This window comes from Vulpes lagopus, chromosome 3 (assembly GCF_018345385.1).
Source record: "Vulpes lagopus strain Blue_001 chromosome 3, ASM1834538v1, whole genome shotgun sequence".
NCBI classification, from domain to species: Eukaryota; Metazoa; Chordata; class Mammalia; order Carnivora; family Canidae; genus Vulpes; species Vulpes lagopus.
Window position 1 is genome coordinate 104,425,512 of NC_054826.1, and position 20,711 is coordinate 104,446,222.

Here is a 20,711-nt window from a genome sequence, read left to right on the forward strand (position 1 = left end):
GGCCAGTGAGGCCCCTGTTCCCTTCCTTAGAACGTTCAGGAAAGCGTCTGCAATAGTTAGTCCCTGCTGCATCCCTTTGGGATACACACTGGGACCCACAGCTATTCCAACAGGACGCTGGGCCCCGTATCTGCTCTCTGGTCACCGCCTGTCCATGGACACAGCTGGCCATGCAGCCATGCCACGAGTGCCTTTCGCGGGTCTTCCCTGGCCCCCACACCCTGCTTCTCCTCTGAAGCTCAGCCCTTCCCTGCCCGCGGGCATGGCGGAGTTGGGTCCCTATCCGCTGACCGCTGTCTCCCTGAAGCTCGCCATCTGGCAGGGGCCTCGAGCTCAGTGTTTGCGTGCATGGCCTGTCCCTTCCTGCCAGCGGACTGCTCCATAAAGGAAGGCACCTGGCTGGCTGGTGCGGGGCTGCAGGCAGAAATCCAGGCAGTTGCTCTGGGCCTTGTTCCTGGTGCGGGGTGGGATCCCCAGGACGCCCGGATCCCCAGCCAGAAACCCCAGGGCACCCGGAAACTCCAGAGGGGAGGAGGGTGTGGGGTTCCCTGTCGCCACGGAGCCCTCACTCTTCCCCCAAAGGGACTGAGACAGGTTGCACAGCCCCACTGTGCAGTCGAGCAAACAGTCTGGGCTGACTGATGCCCCCCAGCCGGTTGTGACGAGGGCCCTGCCCAGCCCCCGCGCTCCCTAGCTCCCTCCTCCTGCTCCACCGCAGGAACCCCAGAACCTGCCCTTCGACAGCTCAATGGGACAGCAGGACCCTGAAGACGCAGCACATCTGGACCAGAATCCTCGTGCCCCCTCTTCCCCTATCGCGTGTCCTCGGGCGCGTCACTAAGTGATGACAGCCTCCCCTGCCGAGAGCAGGTGCAAGATGGATCCGGGCAGCGGCGCCCCGCCGGCCTCCCGCCGCCAGAGGGCGCTGCAGGCACCGTTCAGACGTCGCGGACCCTCTTGCCTCGCTACCCCGGCCGCGCTGTTTTGCTTCCTGTTCTTCCGGAAGTTGGGGTGCCGAGGGTGGTGGAGGCGACTTCCGGTTCCGGGACGGCCGTGGCCGCGGCTCGGCACTGGGGGTGTAGGACTGTGGTGCGTGGGCCGCGGCTGGCGGCGACAGCGACCCCTGCCCGGCCGATCGGAGGCGGGGTTCGCGCGGCCCCCTCGAGTGGCTCGGCGGGGCAGGGCGGCGCGGCCCCTTCCGCCGCAGGTCCCGGGCCGCAGCGCTGACGGCCCCGGGACGAATGAATGAATGAGCCGGCGGGGGGACGGCGGACCCGGCGCCGGCCTTCCCCTCGGTGACAGCGCGGCGGCGGCGGCGGCGGCGCGGGACGGGGGACAGGATGAACCGGGCCAAGCCCGCGACCGTGCGCAGGCCCAGCGCGGCGGCCAAGCCGTCAGGTGTGCGGCCTGGGCACCCGGGGCGGGCGGCCTCCGGGTCACGGCACGCCCGAGGCCGGCGGGCTGGACTCCCCTGTGCCTCGCGTCCTTCCTCCGCAACGTGAGCTGTGGAGGAGTGGGTGGACCCGCAGCTACAGGGTGGGGAGGCCGGCCGTGCCCTGATGACCCTTGTCTGGTCCCCTCCAGACAGCGGGGGCTGGGGGTGCAGTCCGGCTCCACCACCACCCCCGCCATGGTGTAAGGTGCACGTTTCTCCACCTCCCCTCTCTGCAGGGCACCCTCCACCGGGAGACTTCATTGCTCTGGGCTCCAAGGGTCAGGCCAATGAATCCAAAACGGCGTCCACCCTGCTGAAGCCTGCCCCTTCCGGCCTGCCTTCCGAGCGCAAGCGGGACGCTGCAGCTGCCTTGGCGGGTGCCTCGGCCCTGACCGGCCTCACCAAGCGCCCCAAGCTCTCCTCCACGCCCCCGCTGAGTGCCCTGGGGCGCCTGGCTGAGGCTGCTGTGGCAGAAAAGCGTGCTATCTCTCCGTCCATTAAAGAGCCATCTGTGGTCCCAATTGAAGGTAGAGTCAGTCCCTGGGCTTAGATGGTGGAGATCGTGTTCCCACACAGCTCTGTGGTCTCCCCAGGGGTCAGTGAAGGCTGCCTCCAGGCCTAGCACCAGAGCTGAGCTGAGCTGGCCGTGGGTTCCCTGGAGAAAGGTTGAGCAGAGTCCATCTGGGAGTTTGTTCTGCAAAGACGCAGGTGTCTATCCTGAGTGTGCTTCCAAATACCATCACAGACAGGGAAGCATTAATGAGACCCAAGGCAGCGTGGCACAGGCGGTGGGGCCCGAACATGCTATGGGAGCGGGTGCTGACAGGGGCAGTGAGTGCAGCGAGCCTCTGCAGCCTGGTCTTCCCGCAAAGCACAGGCATCCTGTCCTACGGCTGGGAGGTGGTTGGATGGTGTCTGTCCTTGCTCTTCCTGCCCCCACGTCGTGGGGGAGCTCCTGCCGTGCTGCCAGTTGCCATCCTTTGGTAACAGCTTCTTTCGTTTGCCACCTGGTTCATCTCGGGTGTTTGCTGAGCACATCCTATGTGACGGAGCTCTATTCTCCATACTGGGGATGTGCAGAAACTGAGACCAGAGCCTTGTTCATGTGGGCTCTGTGTTCTACTGCTATCCTCTCTACGCTTCAGTAACCCCTACAAGGCTGGAGGGTACTGTTCCTGCTACGGCCATCAGCTGGGTCGGGCCTGTGAGGTGGGCACTACCTGCCCTGCTCCCTCCCCAGCTGTGGCTATTGTCCTTGGAGGCGGGCAACCATGGCATAGCCCTGACACCCTCACTCACTAGGTCTCTGCTGGTTTGCCCTGTTGCCCCCTGACAATCAGAGGGGGGTGCCCTGAAGGCGGGTTCTGCTTGGGGCTGCACCCTAATAATCGGGGAGGGTCTTGAAGGCAGGTTGCTTGGGGCTGCCCCCTGACGATTGGGGTGGGGCCCCTGAAGGCATGTTCTGCTTCGGGTGACCCCACAACGATGCCCTTCCTGCATCTGCCAGTGCCACCCTCCGTGCTGCTGGACGAGATCGAGGCTGCTGAGCTGGAGGGCAATGACGGCCGGATCGAGGGCGTGCTGTGTGGGGCAGGTGAAGCAGCTGAAGGCCACCCGTGCCAAGCCCGATGGCGCGCTGTACCTGAGCCTCATGTATCTGGCCAAGATCAAACCCAACATCTTTGCCACAGAGGGTGTCATTGAGGTGAGGGCTGGCTGGGTGGAGTGAGACAGGCTCTTGCTCTCTCCTCACACCCTCCCACCCTCTCCTTCCCTCCCCTGGGAGCACGCTGGCTCTGCCCTTTGTGCAGGGCACTGCTCCCCCTGATGATGTGCCCTCTTTTGCAGGCTCTGTGCAGCCTCCTGCGGCGGGACGCCTCCATCAACTTCAAGGCCAAGGGGAACAGTCTGGTATCTGTGTTGGCCTGTAATCTACTCATGGCTGCGTACGAGGAGGATGAGAACTGGCCTGAGATCTTTGTCAAGGTGGGTCTGCCTCTCCTGGGAGGCTCCCCTGGGGCCTCTGCACTGCCTGGGGTGATGGGGGCAGAGCGCTGGACCCTCGGGAGGAAGAAGAAGCCTGCCCGACTGTGCCATCCAGAGGCTGTGTATCTGGAGATCATGTTCTCACACACCTCTGTGGTCTCCCGGGGGTCAGTGACAGCCTGGTACATCTGTCTCTTGCCTTGGTCGCCGGGGAGATCAGCCTGGGAGCCGCCTCCCTACTCCCTGCTGCCCCAGGCAGCTGAAGACACTTGGGGAAGCATCTGTCTTGGGAGCAGAAGGGGTGGGCAGAAGCAAACTGCCCAGCAGGGGCCTGGAGTATGGATTTTATCATGTGCAGGTGTACATCGAAGACTCCTTGGGGGAGCGGATCTGGGTGGACAGCCCGCACTGCAAGACCTTTGTGGACAACATCCAGACAGCATTTAACACCAAGATGCCTCCCAAGAGCATGCTTCTGCAGGGGGAGGTGGGACGCAGCAGTGGGGATCTCAGTGCTGGTAAGGGACGCTAGCTGGCTGGGCTGGGGAGAGGACAGAATGTCCCTGAGGGAAGGGCTGGGGTCGTCTTCCTCCCCAGAGCCCGCTGTTGCGGGTGGGTACTCGTGGAACAGTCGGGGGGTATGTCCACGAGTGGCTTGGTCTACAGGGAGCAGCCCTCATCCTTCCCTCACGGAGGAGGAGGACAGTCAGACGGAGCTCCTGATCGCTGAGGAGAAGCTCAGCCCTGAGCAGGAGGGCCAGCTCATGCCCAGGTAGGCACGCCATGTGCCCCCCCACTCCCCTGCAGGGCCCTGTGTGTGGCTGGAGGCTGACAGGGTGGGCCCATGGGGAGAGCCAGCCCTCCGTCTTTCCTCCCCCCTCTGGCCTAGGTACGACGATCTCACAGAAAGTGTGGAGGAGTACGTCCTTGACATGCTCCGTGACCAGCTTAACCGGCGCCAGCCCATCGACAATGTGTCACGGAACCTCCTGCGGCTCCTCACCTCCACCTGTGGGTATAAGGAGGTGCGGCTGATGGCAGTCCAGAGACTGGAGATGTGGCTGCAGAACCCCAAGGTGAGGGCGGGGAGGTGCCATGAGTCCATGCACGCAAGGGCCTCCTCCCAGGTTCTGCAGGGGCCGGGCTGTGTGCAAACATGACGAGGCACCGCCCGGCCCCCCCTGCAGCTGACCAGGCCAGCCCAGGACTTGCTGATGTCCGTGTGCATGAATTGCAACACGCATGGTGTCGAGGACATGGACGTTATCTCCCACCTGATCAAAATCCGCCTCAAGCCGAAGGTTCTTCTCAACCACTACATGCTGTGTGTCAGGTGCGGTGGGGTAGGAGCAGGTGGGCAGGCAGGCAGGTGGCAGGAGGGCAGCCACAGTCCGAGCCAGCATCCCTTGGCTTGTCTTGTGTCCAGGGAGCTGCTGAGTGCACACAAGGACAACCTGGGCACCACCATCAAGTTTGTGGTCTTCAACGAGCTCTCCAATGCCCGGAACCCCAACAACATGCAAATCCTCTACACAGTGCTACAGCATAGCTCTGAGCTGGCGCCGAAGGTAGGATGCTTAGGTACCTGGCAGCCTTCTCCTGGGCTGGAGAGCAGCCCCTGGTGTGTGGGACTGGCCTCAAGCCTAGGGGCCCAATGCCAGACGTGGGGGCTCCAGGCCGGAGAGGAGCCATGGCATCACCTGCACTCCCAGGTGTTTGGACACAGCAGGTAGTGTGGTGCTGAGCCACAGGGGAGAAAGCCCTGGGAAGGGGCAGAGGGCTCAGTGAGCTCACACGGTGGCTTCTGAGTTCAGGTCAGGTCCAGAGCGGGTGCAGCCCTGCCACCTGTCTCTTTAGAACTAGGCTTCTTCAGGAGGCAGCACTTAGTCCCCAGAAAGGCTCCTGTTTCCAAGCCAAGGCCTGTCCTGCTGTCCTGAGGCCTGGTCTTTCCCAAATGAGGCAAGTGTGTCTGGTGCTGGCCTTTGGGTCCTGGCCGTAGAGTCCCTGGAATTCCAGGCAACTCTTGAACAGAGAGCCAAGAGCAGTGCTGGTGTCATTACCAAAATGGCTCAGCTGTGTGCAGGACACCAGGTGTGCGTGGTACCATGTCTCGCCTCTGCTCCTCCATCACCTAATAGCCCATCCCTGCAGCCGAGCACCTCAAATGTGGGTGCGTGTACACCCCTACCCCAGCCAGTGTCTTCATTAATCTGCTTCCTCGGTAATGAGGACGGCCCCCATGAGCCAGCTGTCAAGAGAGTGAAAGTCGTGTCCCCCGCTGTCACCTGCTGTGTGAGCCTGGCCAGCGTGGGGAAACAGGCAGGGACATTTTCCCAGAAGGACATTTTCCCAGAAGGAAGCCTCCCACAGGGCAAAGTGATGGGAGTGGAGTTGGTGGGGGTGGGGAGTGACCTCCTGGCGTGTCCTCTTTCCGCCCAGTTCCTGGCCATGGTGTTCCAGGACCTGCTGACCAACAAAGACGACTATCTACGGGCCTCTCGGGCCCTGCTCCGGGAGATCATCAAACAGACCAAGCATGAGGTCAACTTCCAGGCCTTCTGCCTCGGGCTCATGCAGGAGCGCAAGGAGCCCCAGTACCTGGACATGGAGTTCAAGGTTACCCAGCCTGCCTTCCTCTGGGCTCCTGCAGCCTCTCCTGCCATCTCTGGGTGGCACCCTGTGTGGCCAGTCCCAGAAGTGGGCCTGGGTTCCATTATGTGTGAGGACTCAGGAGGGCCTGGCTGCATGTGGGAGAGCTCCCAGGCAGGTGTGGATGTGGGGATGGAATTGGAGTCGGTAGGCCAGAGAGACCCGAAGGGTGACATGCGTGGGAAGACAGGGCTGGCCCCAGGGAGATTTTAGAATTTGAAGTGCAGAGGGAGATGGGGGTGGGGGGGTGGACAAACTGTGGAGCGTCTCCAGGGCCACATAGGTGAGTTGTCAGAGGACCTCACTTTCTTCTGCGGTTTGAGCCTTGCTGCCAGTCTGCTCCTGGTCCCTACACCGTCTCGTGCTGGCTATCTCCATGCACCATGCTCCCTGGGTATCCTGTGCCGGCTGCTCATGGGCAGGGGCCCTCTGGGGTGCAGGCCCCCACAGCACGCAAACCTTGTCATGCTGTACTTGCAGGAGCGCTTTGTGGTGCATATCACAGACGTACTGGCTGTGGCCATGATGCTGGGCATCACCGCCCAGGTGAAGGAGGCCGGCACCGCTTGGGACAAAGGCGAAAAGAAGAGTAAGGACCCAGAACAGACCCAACTGCACCCAGTGCCAGGGCAGAGATAGTGGGAACGGCGGTGGGCTCTCCCTTGGCAGCTGGCCATCCCCAGGGCCCACCATCCCTGGACACTCAGGGATCTTCTGGAAGTTGTCTGTTCTCCAGGCCCGGGGCCTGCTGTCTGCCTGGGGCATCTGCTCACTGGAATTGTGTGCCTTCAGGGGGCATTTCAGGCTCACAGTCCTGCCTCAGAGGGCAGGAGGGCAGGGGTGGTTGGTGGCGGCCTCCCTTCATCGCAGAGCCTACTGGGAGTCTGGTATCGAGTCCTTTTGAAGGGATCACCTTAATTGAAGTCATGAAAAATTTGAAGAATGAAATCATTTGGAATTTAAGAATTTTGTTTATCTCGGATTTTCTCAAGCCACAGGAGGCTTACGCCACACTCTGAGTGTTCCTTCTGCTGCTGCGTTGGTGTGTCCATCTCTGTGTCCCTCCCGTAACCCATAGGAGATGCAGAGATGAGATGGATGCTGAGTGCCCCCTGATGTCTTGGCTCCTGTCCCTGTACCCGACTCCAGGAGGCTGCTGCGCAGATGTGCTATAACCCTACATGTCCTTTTCAGACCTCGAGGTGCTGCGCTCCTTCCAGAACCAGATTGCGGCAATCCAGCGAGATGCCGTGTGGTGGCTGCACACCGTTGTCCCCTCCATCAGCAAGCTCGCTCCCAAGGACTATGTGCACTGGTATGGGCCTGGTTCACTCTGCTTCTGCAGCAGTCACTTCTCTGGACTCAGCCCACAAGAGCCTGCCACGCCAGATGTGGCCATCCACTGGCACCAGCTTTGTAGCCAGAGATGTCCCTCCCGCCAGTGATACAGGCTCATCTGTGGGGTCAGACCTCAGGCATAGCCTGCCTTTGTGAGGACATGGGTGGGGTCCTTTCTGACAGCCTTACTGGGGGACTGCAGGATGCTCTGGAAGACACCACGGGAGCCCCTGCCTGGAGCATGCAGCTTCTGCACTTGTGGGGATATGTGTATTTCTGGGAGCTAATGGGGTGGGGAGGGGCCCCTGGGTGCCTGCATCCCGACAGCCTCTCTGTCCCGCACAGCCTGCACAAAGTCCTCTTCACGGAGCAGCCAGAGACCTACTACAAGTGGGACAACTGGCCACCCGAGAGCGACCGCAAGTGAGCATGCCTGCCGTGTGCGCAGGGGGGTGGGGGATCCGTCCCTGTGAGCACCATGGACACCAGCCTCCTTAAAGCTCCCCGCCCCCAATCTGTTCTTCCTGGTCACCATCCCTGTCCCACCACCATCCTGGTGTGCTGTACCTGCTGTGTCTGCAGTGCTGTTCACTCCCAGGCTTTCAGCCACCTGTGTCCATGGGACCCACAAACTCCGTTCCTCTGTGCCTCCCGTGCGTTCTGGAGTCGCTCCCGGCTGTCTTCACTTTGGGTCCCTGCTTCCCAGTCCAGCTTGCTTACCTGCTACCCTCCTGTACTCTCTGCCCCTCCTCGCATTGCAGTTTGGCAGGTTGTGGGTGGTGGCCGGTGTGTCTGTGCCCCTAGGTGTCCGGCCCCTTCACCCATTCTTCCCTGGCAGGGCTGGGTCTTATCCACAGAGGCCTTGGGTGAATGAGCATGAGAGGGAGTGGCCGTCATCCTCTCTGTGGAGTCGAGACTCGGAGCTGGGGCTTCTCCTGCATGTGGGGCACCCTCTGGGCTTCGGGTTGGTACCCGTGGAGCCCAGCCTCCACCTGCTCTTTCCGCAGCTTCTTCCTCCGCCTCTGCTCAGAGGTTCCCATCCTGGAGGACACACTGATGCGCATCCTGGTAATCGGGCTGTCCCGCGAGCTCCCGCTTGGCCCCGCAGACGCCATGGAGCTTGCTGACCATCTGGTAAAACGAGCTGCGGCTGTGCAGGCAGATGGTGAGGGACCCTCCAGACTTTGTCTGGGTACCTCCTGCTTGGCCCCTCGGCCTCCCACGGCTGGGCTCTGCTGCCCTCACCCCTGCAGAAGCCCTCTGGGCACCCACATGCATGCTCTCTGGCTGCTCAGGTGGGCCTGCCTCCAGGCATCCAGCCAGGTATCTGCTCCATCTCATAGCCCCATGCTCACTGGTCTCTGGAATTGGGGGTGGGGCAGCAGACTTGTGTGTCCAGCAGTGATTCAGGGCCTGTTTCTGGAGCTCACTCTGGGACTTGCGCATATTCTCTGCATGATGAACTACGGCAGGTGCTGTGTCTGCCCCTCTGAAGGGCCACCATGGCCGTCCTAAGGACAGCACTCCTGCTTGCGAGGCTGATGCACCTCTGGCTGCCTCTGGGCCAGCAGTTGAGCCCTCAATGTGGCTCCCATGCCAGGCCCCCACCTGCCCCTCGGCATCTGGAGGCCAAGGCCCCATCTGCCTGCTGGCCTCCCACGGCCCAAGCTCTGTGCTTCGGGGCTCCTCTGGAGCATGTGAACTGCATTCTGGAACCTACCTGTGGCTCTCGGGTTTCAGATGTGGAAGTGCTGAAGGTGGAGAGGATTCAGCTGATCGATGCGGTCCTGAACTTGTGCACCTACCACCACCCCGAGAACATCCAGTTGCCCCCCGGGTAAGATGCTGCTTGCCCACCTGAGGTGCCTATGTGCTGCTCCCCTGACCCCTCCACATGGTGCATGGCCTCAGGCCTGCTGTCCTGCCTGCAGCTGCATTTCAGAAACTCGCGCCCCTGCTCTCTCCCTTTGGTGTCCATACTTCATCAATTCTTCTTTTCCTGTTTACTGCCATGCGTGCTTTTCTTAGTAGACAGCCCTTTCCTTGGTCTGTGCTGAGTTTTGTCCACTTTGTGTCATCCACATACACTTCACCCACTGAAAGTCACTGATGCACTGGTTACATGCACAGAGTGGGGCCACCACTGCCATAGTCCTATTTTAGAGCACGTCTCTCCCCCCTAAAGAAACCTGCACCTAGGAGCCAACACTACCCCCTCCCCCCCACACACACACCCTCAGCAGCCCGTAACCTGCTCTCATCCTGTTGGACACTTCACAGTGATAGGGGCACATGACACGTGGCCTGTGGCTGGCCTCCCTTGCTGAGCAGCACATTGTCAAAGTTCAGCTGTGGTATGACACTTACTTGGATTTCTTCCCTTCTCCTGGCCATGTAGCATTGTTCCATGTGGACTCCACACTTTGTTTAAGGTCCTGGCACCCTGTGAACTCTGCTGAGAACCGTTGCTACCTGCATCACTGCAGACCTGTGTTTCCGGTTCTCCTGGGGGACTCGCTGGGTCACATGGTTGACTGAGTTGCTGCTGGCTTCTCCATGGCGGTGCCCAGGGGATCCAGTCCTGCCACACCCGTGCCCATCTCTCCTTGTTCACCGCTCACCATCCTAGTGGATGTGTAGAGGTGTCACGCTGTGGCTTCCATGGGAGCTTCTCTGAGCACCGATGGTGCCTTTTGGCCACGTGTCCATCTTATCTGGAGAGATGTCTGGGTTCTTTGCCTGTTTTTAAATTGGTTTGTTTGGATTTTTGTTGTTGGATTTTGGGAGTTCTTTATATATTCTGAGTCTAGACCCTGAACAGGTCTATGATTTGCAGGTAATTATTTTCTATCTTGCGGGTTGTATTTCCACATTCTTGATAGTGTCCTTTGAGCTTTTGAGAGATAAGAACTTTAATTCTGGGAAAGTCTAGCTCATCTAGTTTTTTGGGGTTCTTGTTTTACGTCATTTTCTTTTTTTCTTTTTTTTTTTTAGACTATTTATTAGGCACAGCCAAAGAGCACTAGCAGGTGGAGAGGCAGAGGGAGAGGGGGAAGCAGACTCCTTGCTGAGCAAGGAACCTGACATGAGGTGGGATTCCGGGACCCTGAGATCACTACCAGAGTCCAGGGCAGATGTTTCACCGACTGAGCACTTCAGGCACCCCCTCTTGTGTCCTTTCTAAGGAGCTATTTCCTAGCCCAGGATCATGAAGATTTATTTCTCTGTTTCACGGTTTCAGCTCCCAGATTTAGGCCTTTGATCCCCCTAAGTTAGTTCTGTGCAGGGAGAGAGGCAGGGTCCAGGTCCATCTTGCTTTGGGTGGACATGCTGTTGGCCCAGTGCTGTGTGTTGACCGTGCGTGGTTTGTGTGGGGGCCCTCAGCTCTGCTCTGCCCAGGGAGGTGCCAACAATGTGGCCCTGTGTGCCTCTCTGATGCCATGTGGGTGCAGTGTCCTCCCCGGGCTTCCAGAGCTCTCTTGTGTGTTCTCCCAAGAACTTGAGTGTTTTAGGTCCCCTTTCATGTGAATGACTGGTGGTCTTGTACTTGGCACCATGTTGAAAAGCCTGTCCCCTCTCCCTGGTTGGCAGTCGGGTGACAATGATGTATGGGTTTTCTTCTGGGGCTCTCGGTTCTGTCCGTTGGGTCTGTGTGTCTGTCCCATGGCAGTAGCGCTCTTCAAGCCCATGGGTCGTGCAGAGTTCTGAAGTCGGGAAGTAGGAGTCCTCTGACTTTGTTCCTCAAGACTGTATGGGCTTTTTTGGGCCCTTGTTTACAGGTGGGTTTTCCGGTCAATTTTCAGAAAAAAAGCCCCATGGGATTTTGATGGGTTTTGCTGTGAACTTACAGATGAGTTTGGGGAGTGTGGCCGCGTTTATGATATTAAATCTCTGGTCTGCAAACATGGGACATCTCTGTTTGTTTAGATCCATAGCTTGTAGTGGGTCAGTCTTATGCTGCTTCTCGTACATTTGTACGGAAGTGTCTGTCTCTCCGGTGCTATTTATTGTGCCCAGGATTCACTTCTTTGTTTCCTTTCTGGGTTCCTAGCGTGTGTTCTGCTTCCCGACCTGGTCTCTCACATGTGGCAGCCCATTTGCTCATCCCTCCAACTTGGCTTCTCAACTCTTTCTTCTCTCACAGTGGTTTTCTGTTCTGGCATCTAGAACTTTCTGTTACCTGTAGGAACTACACACTAATCCTAAGTGTGTCATAAATGTGACATTTAAATCAGAGTGACGGTGTTAGGATTTGCACAGGTGGATAGAGGATTGTTTCTGGCTCTCTCAGAAGAAGAAATAGACCCATAATGAGCACTTACTGAGGTTTTCCATCATGACTGCCCTCATTCCCACTTTGTAGACTGGACACCAGGGCTTAGTGACCTAAAGAACTTGGCTTAGGGGCTCAGCTGGAATGGGGACCTGGGCAGCAGAGCAGTGCCCACAGCCCCCTTCCTGGGCACGCTGGTGTTGTCAGACGACCAGATTCAGGAGTTGCAGGTGTCTGCATTTCAATCTTTGAAGTGACCCCCTCTCTGGTCAGTCACCAGCTGGTCTCTGAGCCATTCCACCCTGCTCAGGACTGAATTGCGTCACTGCCTCGCATGGCCGAGGCCAAGCCACACAAGACTATCCTTGCGTTTCAGGTACCAGCCTCCGAACCTGGCCATCTCCACCCTCTACTGGAAGGCGTGGCCCCTCCTGCTAGTGGTCGCAGCATTCAACCCGGAGAACATTGGTGAGCTTCCTCTGGCCAGCTCACAGTTGTCTGAGCCGGGTGCTGCTCTTACCTCCTGTCGGGGCATCTTGCTTGTTGGGACTCGGAATGGAGTCTGATGAGGGACTGGGTAGTGGGCTGAGACCCCAGGCAGGGCAGGAGTGCTGTGTTCTGGCCGCCACTTGCCATCTCCTTCTCCCCTAGGCTTGGCCGCCTGGGAGGAGTACCCCACGCTGAAGATGCTCATGGAAATGGTGATGACCAAGTAAGTCAGCGTGTGCACTGCTGGGGGCAGGGTGCCGAGAGCAGACCCTAGTCTGGGGGATGCTGGAAGCAGAGCAGACCCAGAGCTCCCAACTCGTTCCGAACTATCTCCTCTGCTGTGCAGCTGCTTGGGATTCCTTTTCTCAACTCGAAAGAGAAGACCCAGTCCAGTCCATTCTGGGTCTGCTGAGCATTAGTACTCTCTCCTCTGGTTGAGGATGCGGTGGGATTGAGATGAGGGTCTTGGTGGCCGAGGTGCTCCAGGACCAGAGTGGGAGCAGGTCAGTGGATGGCCGGTGGCACACGAGGAGCAAGGGGGTGTGGCTAGATGGAGGTGCACGATGGAGACTCTGGGTGGACCAGGTGTAAATGTGAACACTGCCTAGGATCAGCACAGGGGACCGCTATGGTACATGGTGGGTGTGGGGCTTAGGCACAGCTGTGATGCCCGCTGCCAGGGTTGGGTGACTGTGCCCCACTGTAAGCCGGTCATCTGTTTCTAAAGAGTTGATTCAGTGCACTGGTGCCCAGGTGGCTGGTGTGCTTGTGTTGTGCTGCCTGCCAGTCAGTGGAGTGAGATCTGGCTCCATCTGCCAGCATGCTTCTGAGAGGCATAGTGAGGGTGACCACGCAGAAGGCTGTGGTTGAGATGGAGCAGGGCCTGAGGCCGTGGCACATGCACACTCTTGTATGTGTGGATTTGGCATGCGGGAACCAGGGGCCTGTGAGGCTGTGGTGGGTGGGAACAGGACGTGTGTGAACACACACATGTGGGTGAGGCTAGGGTCGATGGGGACCAGGTGTGCGTGGCCCAAAGTTGGAGCCGCAGCTGTTCCTATTGTATCTCTAAAGGGCTGTCCTGAGGCTGATGCAGTGGGCAGACTTTGGGGCCCTAAAGACAGGTCTGACATGAAAGGCCATCGCAGGCAGTGGGTTTGATCTCAGAACACGTGGAGCTGGCTGCTTGTGTCGCTCGAAGCCGCATGTGCCTCTGGGAGCAGCTGGCCTATGGATCCCTGTGGGCTGGGATGCCTGCCCGTTGGAAGGGGATTCTGGCCCCGGGAGTACCAGATGAGCGGGTGTCCAGGATCCTGACCCCCATTGGGCCCAATTCTGGAGGTGGCTGGTGCGCCTGCCATCCCATGGAGGGAGAGCGGCTTGCCTAGCACAGGGGCTCCCTCTTAGACCCCAGATCTGGCAGCGTTGCTGATGGTCCCGCTGATGGTTAGCCTCTCGGATGTGCTTGGTGGCTGAGGCTGTGTGCAGGGCCTTCGTGGCAACCCTCCTTGACCCTGTGCGCTTTGTGGCAACAGCAAGCCTCAGGCACGAAAGTATGTTCCTCCTACTTGCTCCCCAGCAACTACTCGTACCCTCCGTGCACCCTGACCGATGAGGAGACCCGGACAGAGATGATTAATCGGGAGCTGCAGACTTCCCAGCGAGAAAAGCAGGAGATCCTGGCGTTTGAGGGCCATCTGGCAGCGGCTTCCACCAAGCAGACCATCACTGAGAGCAGCAGCCTTCTCCTGTCGCAGCTCACCAGCTTGGACCCTCAGTACGTTGTGCTCACCCTCCGGGGGCCGGGCCGGAACTGGCAGTGGTGGGGCTGGTGGGGCAAGGCTGGAGGAGCAGCCCCAGGACCCTCTGCATGAGCTGAGTGCACTTAGCAGCTGGGAAGCAGAGGGACTGCCAGCCCTTCGTGAGGGGGCCAACTCAGGTGGGACACAGGCGGTCCTCCTGCCCTCACCTGCTGCTGTTGCTTGGGGACACTGTGCACACACAGCTTCCTAATACACTCATGTCATCTGGGACCTTCAGAGGACCGCCTCGGAGGCCTCCCCCCCACATTCTGGACCAAGTGAAAAGTCTAAACCAATCCCTGCGTCTCGGGCACCTGCTGTGCCGGAGCCGAAACCCAGACTTTCTCCTCAACATCATCCAGAGGCAGGCGAGTTCCCCGCAGCTTCGGTGGGTATGGTGGGGTGGGGGTGGGCTGGCAGAGGCATCAGCAGGAGGTGGGGAGGTGGGGCAGGAGGAACCCTGCAGAGACATCATCAGTCTCTCGCATTGAGACCGTATGTAACCAGAAGAGGGCACTCTGGGACACAGGGCCGCTCCTTGGCTCCTTGGCTGTAGGTGACTGCCAGCATGCAAGTGTGGCCATGACCTGTTGCTGCGGGAGCTTGGGGTGGCAGGCAGGTGGGTTGCGGCAGGGGACTCGGCAGATTCATGCTGGGAGGGGCTGAGTGTCTGCATCACCTGGCCCAGGCCTCCTCGCAGTCCATGCCCTGGCTGGCCGACCTGGTGCAGTCCAGCGAGGGTTCGCTGGACGTGCTGCCTGTGCAGTGCCTGTGTGAGTTCCTGCTGCACGACGCGGCGGACGATGCCACCTCTGGGGAGGAGGAGGAGGAGGGTGAGAGCAAAGAGCAGAAAGCCAAGAAGAGGCAGGTTGGTGCCCTCCCACCTCTCTGGGCTCCCCCCCGCAGGGTAGTATGTCTCCCCTGCAGTACCTGCCCTCCTCCCCCTGGGGTGCTGCATCCCTCCCACGGCCCCTTGGCCCACCCAGGGGTCTCCTTCGCCCCTGCAGAGGCAGCAGAAGCAGCGGCAGCTGCTGGGCCGCCTGCAGGACCTGCTGCTAGGCCCCAAGGCTGATGAGCAGACCACATGTGAAGTGCTGGACTACTTTCTGCGGCGCCTCGGCTCCTCCCAGGTGGCCTCCAGGGTGCTGGCCATGAAGGTGAGGCCCCTTCGCGCCCCCCACACCTCTGCCTCCCGGCCCGAGTTTCTGTCTTATACCTTTTTCAAGCTTTTATTCTACCGGGTGCTGAAGTGGTGGCTGGGGTGATGTCTGGGAGAGCCAGACCCCTTCTTGCCTGCCCATTGTCCCTCCCCAGGTGCTGTGGGAAGGCCCCGAGAGGGACTCAGTGACCTTGTAAGCCATCTTGCCCTGTCTAGTGAGATGCTGGGCGACTTTCTAATGGAGCTGTCTCAAGCGGCTTCCTGGTTGTGTCAGTTCAAGCATCTATGGCAGGACGCAGCATGCTTGTTGGCCAGGCAGCCCCCATCTTCCTGGGGCTTTGAGAGAACATGCCCATCTGCCCACAGGGCCTATCCCTGGTGCTCTCGGAGGGCAGTCCGCGGGATGGGGAGGAGAAGGAGCCCCCGATGGAGGAGGACCCTGGGGACCCTGAGGCGCTACGGGGCTACCAGTGGCTGCTGCGCGACCTGCCCCGGCTGCCTTTGTTTGACAGCGTCAGGCCCACCACTGCCCTGGCACTGCAGCAGGTAGGGGTGCAGGGTGCTGCTGACGGCATGGGGGCAGGGGACATGGGCCTGTAGATGGAGCTCATGCGGCCCTTCGTCCCCAGGCCATTCACATGGAGACCGACCCGCAGACCATCAGCGCCTACTTGGTCTACCTGTCCCAGCATACACCCGTGGAGGAGCAGGGCCAGCACAGTGACTTGGCACTGGTGAGGGCATGGGGATGGTGACCTGCACCGGGACAGAGGTCGTGGGGGGTACAGCAGAGCCATCCGGCCCTGCTGCGGAGGTGGCAGCCCCAGGCTGAGCAGGAGCTGAGCAGGGCCAGCAGTGCAACCCTCTGCAAGTGCCGTGCTTGCTTCCTCGTGGTTTCTGCCCAGAGCAAGTATCGGGGGAGCCAGGGTCTGGGTGTGCTTGGGGCCAGTGTAGCTGCTGTGGTTAGCAAGGCCTGGCCAGCTCTGTCACGTTCTTTGCCCCGAGGGCGGTGGTACTTGGGCTGTGACAGGGGTTGGGGCACCCATGGGCACGCTGGCTCAGGGAGGATAAGATGGGGTGCCTGGCCAAGCCGGGTGTGTTCTGGCAGGTCTTACACAGTGAGGGGGGTGGCCTGTTTCCTCTTTCCCTGTTGTTCTGGTTGGCTCTCTTGTGACCTAGCTGTCCTGTCTGCTGACACTGGCTCTGACCTCATGTGGGTCCTGTGGGTCCGGGGCTCTATGGGCTGAATGGATGTGGGTCCCTGGACATGGGGTCTTTTCCAAGTGTGTGCTTCTCGCTGAGGGGCCAGGTGGGAACAGCAGCCCAGGCCTTGATGCCCTGGCCCGAGTTGGCTCCGATGGGCAGCATGGGACAGCTCCTGGCCTGTGTGCCAGGCACGACTGTGTCTGGCTGTTGGCTTTTGTCTATGGGTCTTGAGAAGCGTGTGCTCCTGTTGGTCACGGGCTGGGGTCAGCGTTCCCTCCTTGCCGGCACATGCTCCCCTCTGCTAGCAGGGTGGGTTATGACAGCCGTTCCTGTCGGTGCACCTATCACATGCCACTGGGTCTCGGTGACCCTGGCTATGGCTGCACAAGCTCCCATGATGCGGCCTTGAGGTGGGCCACTGCTGGCTGTCAGCTTCGTGGAGACAAGATGACGAGGCTGGCGGGGGAGGCCCTCTGATGGCCCTGCTTGCTGCCCCCAGGATGTGGCCCGGCTGGTCGTGGAGCGGTCCACCATCATGTCTCACCTCTTCTCGAAGCGCTCCTGCAGTGCTGAGTCGGATGCCGTGCTCGTCGCCTTGCTCTCCATCTTCTCCCGCTATGTGAGGCGCATGCGCAAGAGCAAGGAAGGGGAGGAGGTGTACAGCTGGGTAAGGCTGGTGGGCGAGTGCTCCCCGGGTAGAGCCCCCAGCATCCTGCCACAGCCCAGCCACCCTCCTCTTCCTCCTGCAGTCGGAGTCCCAGGACCAGGTCTTCCTCCGCTGGACCAGTGGGGAGACGGCCACCATGCACATACTGGTGGTCCATGCCATGGTCATCCTCCTGACACTGGGGCCACCCCGAGGTGAGTGACCTGCCGGTGTGTCAGGGGCAGCTCCTGGGTCTGTGCCAACAGGCTTCTTCATGCTGTGAGCTCCAGCCCCGCCAGGTAGGGGTGCACAGCAGGTAGAATGCCTGCATTTGCTTGCGGCTTTGGGCAGGTCCCCGTAAGGAGGAGATGGGATCCTTTGTCTACCTGTCTTAGAGAGTTTGGCGGAAAGCACCCTGGATCCTCTGTGTGGCAGGATAGCTCTCAGGGGCTGCAAAGCTCCATGGATTAACAAGTCTGTGATCTCTGGTGCCTCTTCGCCACCCCAGCCCGTGGTGTTGTGTCATTGGGAGGCCACTTTGCCATGTCTGCGTCTCCAGGTGCTCCTAGCCCATTGATGAAACTCTTGGTTTCTGGAAGTGGAAGTATAGACACAGGGCTGCCTGTTGAGCTGTCACCGAGCCCCAGAGCTGTGAGCTCCAGCTCCTCTGCACAGGCCCTCCCCTCGCTGGCTGTGGACTATCCATATCCCTCTGGGTGGCTGAGCTCTCTTCAGCCTGGCAGCCTTCCCTCCACCCCTTCCTGGCCAGCTGCCGTGACCTGGTCTGCCATGTGCTTGTGTCTGGGAGGGGAAGGCAGGGCAGGGACAGGGCCTCTTACTGGGATTGGTGCCGTGTGGGCTCTGCTTGGAAGGTGGCCCCTCAGGACAGGAGTTCATGAGCCCTGTGCAATGAGTGGAGGCTGGCCTGATGTCAGCCTTGGGGAGTGGGGAGCAGAAGGGAGCTGGCTCAACTGAGCAGTGGGGTGGGAAAGTGCTGGCGGGGAATGCTAGACTGTCACAAAAAATCTCTCAAGGTGGACTGGCCGGCTTTAGGACCTGCATGCCCTCAGCTGGAATGGGGGTGCAGAGATTGTGGGGTTAGATACACAAGCCACACAGAGCCCCTGGCAGCAAAAGCAGGCCACCTCTCCTGGTCCTGTGAAGCCTCCATTCCCTCTTACACGGCAAGGAAATGTGGCTCTTCCAGCCTCAGCCTTCACTCCCTCGGGGGCGGGGGAGGGGGGGAGCTCCCTAACCTCAGAGGTTAGGACGGCCTTGTTGAGCTATCCTGCTGCTTACCACCTTGTCTCCCCGAAGCTGGTGATGGCGAGTTCCAGGCTCTGCTAGATATCTGGTTCCCGGAGAAGCAGCCTCTGCCCACAGCCTTCCTGGTGGACACGTCCGAGGAGGCCCTGCTGCTGCCCGATTGGCTGAAGCTGCGCATGATCCGCTCAGAGGTCCCTCGCCTGGTAGACGCTGGTACGGGGGTGGGCTGGCCTCACACCTCTTGTATACGCCTGGGCATTCCCATTATCACATGTTGGAGGGGATAGCTTGGTAGCCATATAGGCGCTGGGGCGTTCGTTATGCAGCAGGTGCTCATGGGGGTCTCGGGAGGCATGGCACTGTGCTGGGCTTTGTAGTGAGCACCATGCTGCCCTGGCCCCGAGCACCAGCCCCTCATTGTCTGGCAGGGAGGCCAAGGGGCCCCATGGGAGTGAGCAGTGCCAGAGGCCAGAGAGAAAGTGTCCTGGGAGTTTTGAGGGGAGACGTAAGGGCTGGGTCCTCTGCACTGGTTCTGGGGGATGGAGTGGGAGGGGGGTGGCCTGTTTGAGGAGGAACACTGTTCCTGCAGCGGCCAGTGCAGGTGAGTAGCACCTGGCCAGGGGAAGACAGCCTGGGAAGCAGTTTGGTACACAGTGGGCCTAGTTTGGGAAGCAAAGGGAGAACACACTCTAAGGAGCCTGTATTCCTTTTAAGTCACAGGGAGCCAGTGACATTTCTAGGGGAGCTCAGGGGCAAGAAAGAAGGAGCCACAGGGCTTGCACATGGCTTCAGGGGGCGGAGTGGGGGAGCCAGCTTATGAGCCAAGCAGTGAGCTGTGAGCCTTCTGGGGCAGGGAGTCTTCCCTGGGGCCCAGGGACACTGAGCGAGGGGTCACCAAGCAAGTGTCACCCTCAGCCCTACAGGACCTGGAGCCCCAGCAGCTGCTGCTCTTCGTGCAGTCCTTCGGCATCCCCGTGTCCAGCATGAGCAAACTCCTCCAGTACCTGGACCAGGCAGTGGCTCATGACCCCCAGACCCTGGAGCAGAACATCATGGACAAGAGTAAGAGTCAGGGATCCACATGTCTGCTGCATTCTTTGACCGAGCGCCTTGGGCCCTGCATGAGTGACAGGGATGGTCTGGGGGCAGAGGGCACTTAGGGCAGGCACTCTTGGCAGGAAGTCAAGCCTGGAGCACTCAGGAGAAGCCGGGCTGCTGTGTCCCAGCACACCCCGGGCATCCCAGGTGTCTGTAAGTGCTCTGGGGTTTGTGGATGGAGGAGCTGCAGGGGTGCACTCAAGGCTACCAGGTCCTTTGCTGAAAGATCCTGTAGCTCAGGTTGTGAAACCATGAGCTGGGGTGTTTGGGGAGCAGGGATGGTATTCCCAGAGCAGATTTCTATGGAATGGGGGGACACTCGCTCTCCTAGATTCAGGTGTTTTAACTACTGGCTGCTGGCCCACAGATTACATGGCTCACCTGGTTGAAGTTCAGCACGAGAGAGGAGCATCCGGAGGCCAGACCTTCCATTCCCTACTCACAGCATCCCTACCACCACGACGAGGTACCAGCCTGTCCCCCTGCCTCTCAGCTCAGCCCACGGCAACATAGGGCCTCCCCAGACCCAGAGCACACACTTGTCAGCTGCCGGGGTCCGACTTCCCAATGTAAAGGCCCTGCTTCTTGTGGCCCTCAGCGGGCCTGAGTGTGGCTAGCGTGCTTGGGGGGTTCCAAGCTCCTGCTCTAAGCCAACCATGAAGGGTCACCACCTGAAGCCTCTTCCTCTTTCTCTGCAGACAGCACAGAGGCGCCAAAATCCAAGAGCAGTCCGGAGCAGCCTTCGGGCCAGGGACGGACCCGGGCTGTGACCCAGGTGCGAGTGCTCGCCCCTGAGGATGACCTGGCCGGCATGCTCCTGCAGGTACCGCCGCTGCTGCCTGGGACAGTCTCTCCAGAGGTGGGGTGCCCCCAGGCTCAGGGAGGGAGGGGCTTCATCCTACAACTCCACATCCATGGGGGACACGCTGGAGCCTGTTGTCCTAGTCAGAGCTGGGCGACCCTGGACCAGCCCCTTCCCTCCCTCCTGCCTCAGCGCCCTCACTGGGGAAAGTGGCTGGTTACCATGCCTCCCACCCCACTTGGGTCGTCAGGTGTGTTCTGCTTTGAGGGTGGTGCCTGGAGGCAGCAGGTCTCTGCAGGACTGGCTCAGTTGGCATGAGCCCTCGGCCGCATGTGGAGTCCTGAGGGCCGACCTACTCTGATGATAACATGCTTCGTTTATACCCCATACAGTGTGCCTTCTAAAGCGGAGGGTCCCTGACTTTCAGCCTGTCCAGAGTTGCGTAGCTGTCGTTTCTGTGCACTTAGGAGAGTTGCACAGAAACTCCCTAGCATTCTCCCCCTAGCCACTGCCGCCCCGCTTCCTGACCCCGCACCTCTTGTGGACACACATGTGCAGCCTG

The 20,711-nt window shown here is 60.0% G+C and overlaps 1 protein-coding gene across 1 annotated transcript in view; it reads left to right on the forward strand.

Annotated features, from left to right (window-relative positions):
- Positions 1-1,034: 1,034 nt before the first annotated feature.
- The window catches only part of INTS1 (integrator complex subunit 1), a 29,828-nt gene continuing 10,151 nt past the window's right edge, over positions 1,035-20,711 (forward strand). The window contains 30 exon segments of the mRNA XM_041750057.1: positions 1,035-1,398; positions 1,672-1,962; positions 2,943-3,028; positions 3,030-3,140; positions 3,284-3,421; positions 3,780-3,939; positions 4,088-4,193; positions 4,311-4,497; positions 4,609-4,754; positions 4,848-4,989; positions 5,861-6,037; positions 6,551-6,659; positions 7,265-7,385; positions 7,754-7,831; positions 8,416-8,573; positions 9,149-9,245; positions 12,058-12,149; positions 12,333-12,393; positions 13,750-13,947; positions 14,211-14,340; positions 14,661-14,840; positions 14,980-15,129; positions 15,498-15,677; positions 15,761-15,865; positions 16,837-17,004; positions 17,087-17,198; positions 18,301-18,462; positions 19,165-19,311; positions 19,715-19,813; positions 20,046-20,170. Coding sequence (XP_041605991.1) covers positions 1,341-1,398; positions 1,672-1,962; positions 2,943-3,028; positions 3,030-3,140; positions 3,284-3,421; positions 3,780-3,939; positions 4,088-4,193; positions 4,311-4,497; positions 4,609-4,754; positions 4,848-4,989; positions 5,861-6,037; positions 6,551-6,659; positions 7,265-7,385; positions 7,754-7,831; positions 8,416-8,573; positions 9,149-9,245; positions 12,058-12,149; positions 12,333-12,393; positions 13,750-13,947; positions 14,211-14,340; positions 14,661-14,840; positions 14,980-15,129; positions 15,498-15,677; positions 15,761-15,865; positions 16,837-17,004; positions 17,087-17,198; positions 18,301-18,462; positions 19,165-19,311; positions 19,715-19,813; positions 20,046-20,170 — 4,074 coding nt within the window. The 5' untranslated portion in view covers positions 1,035-1,340.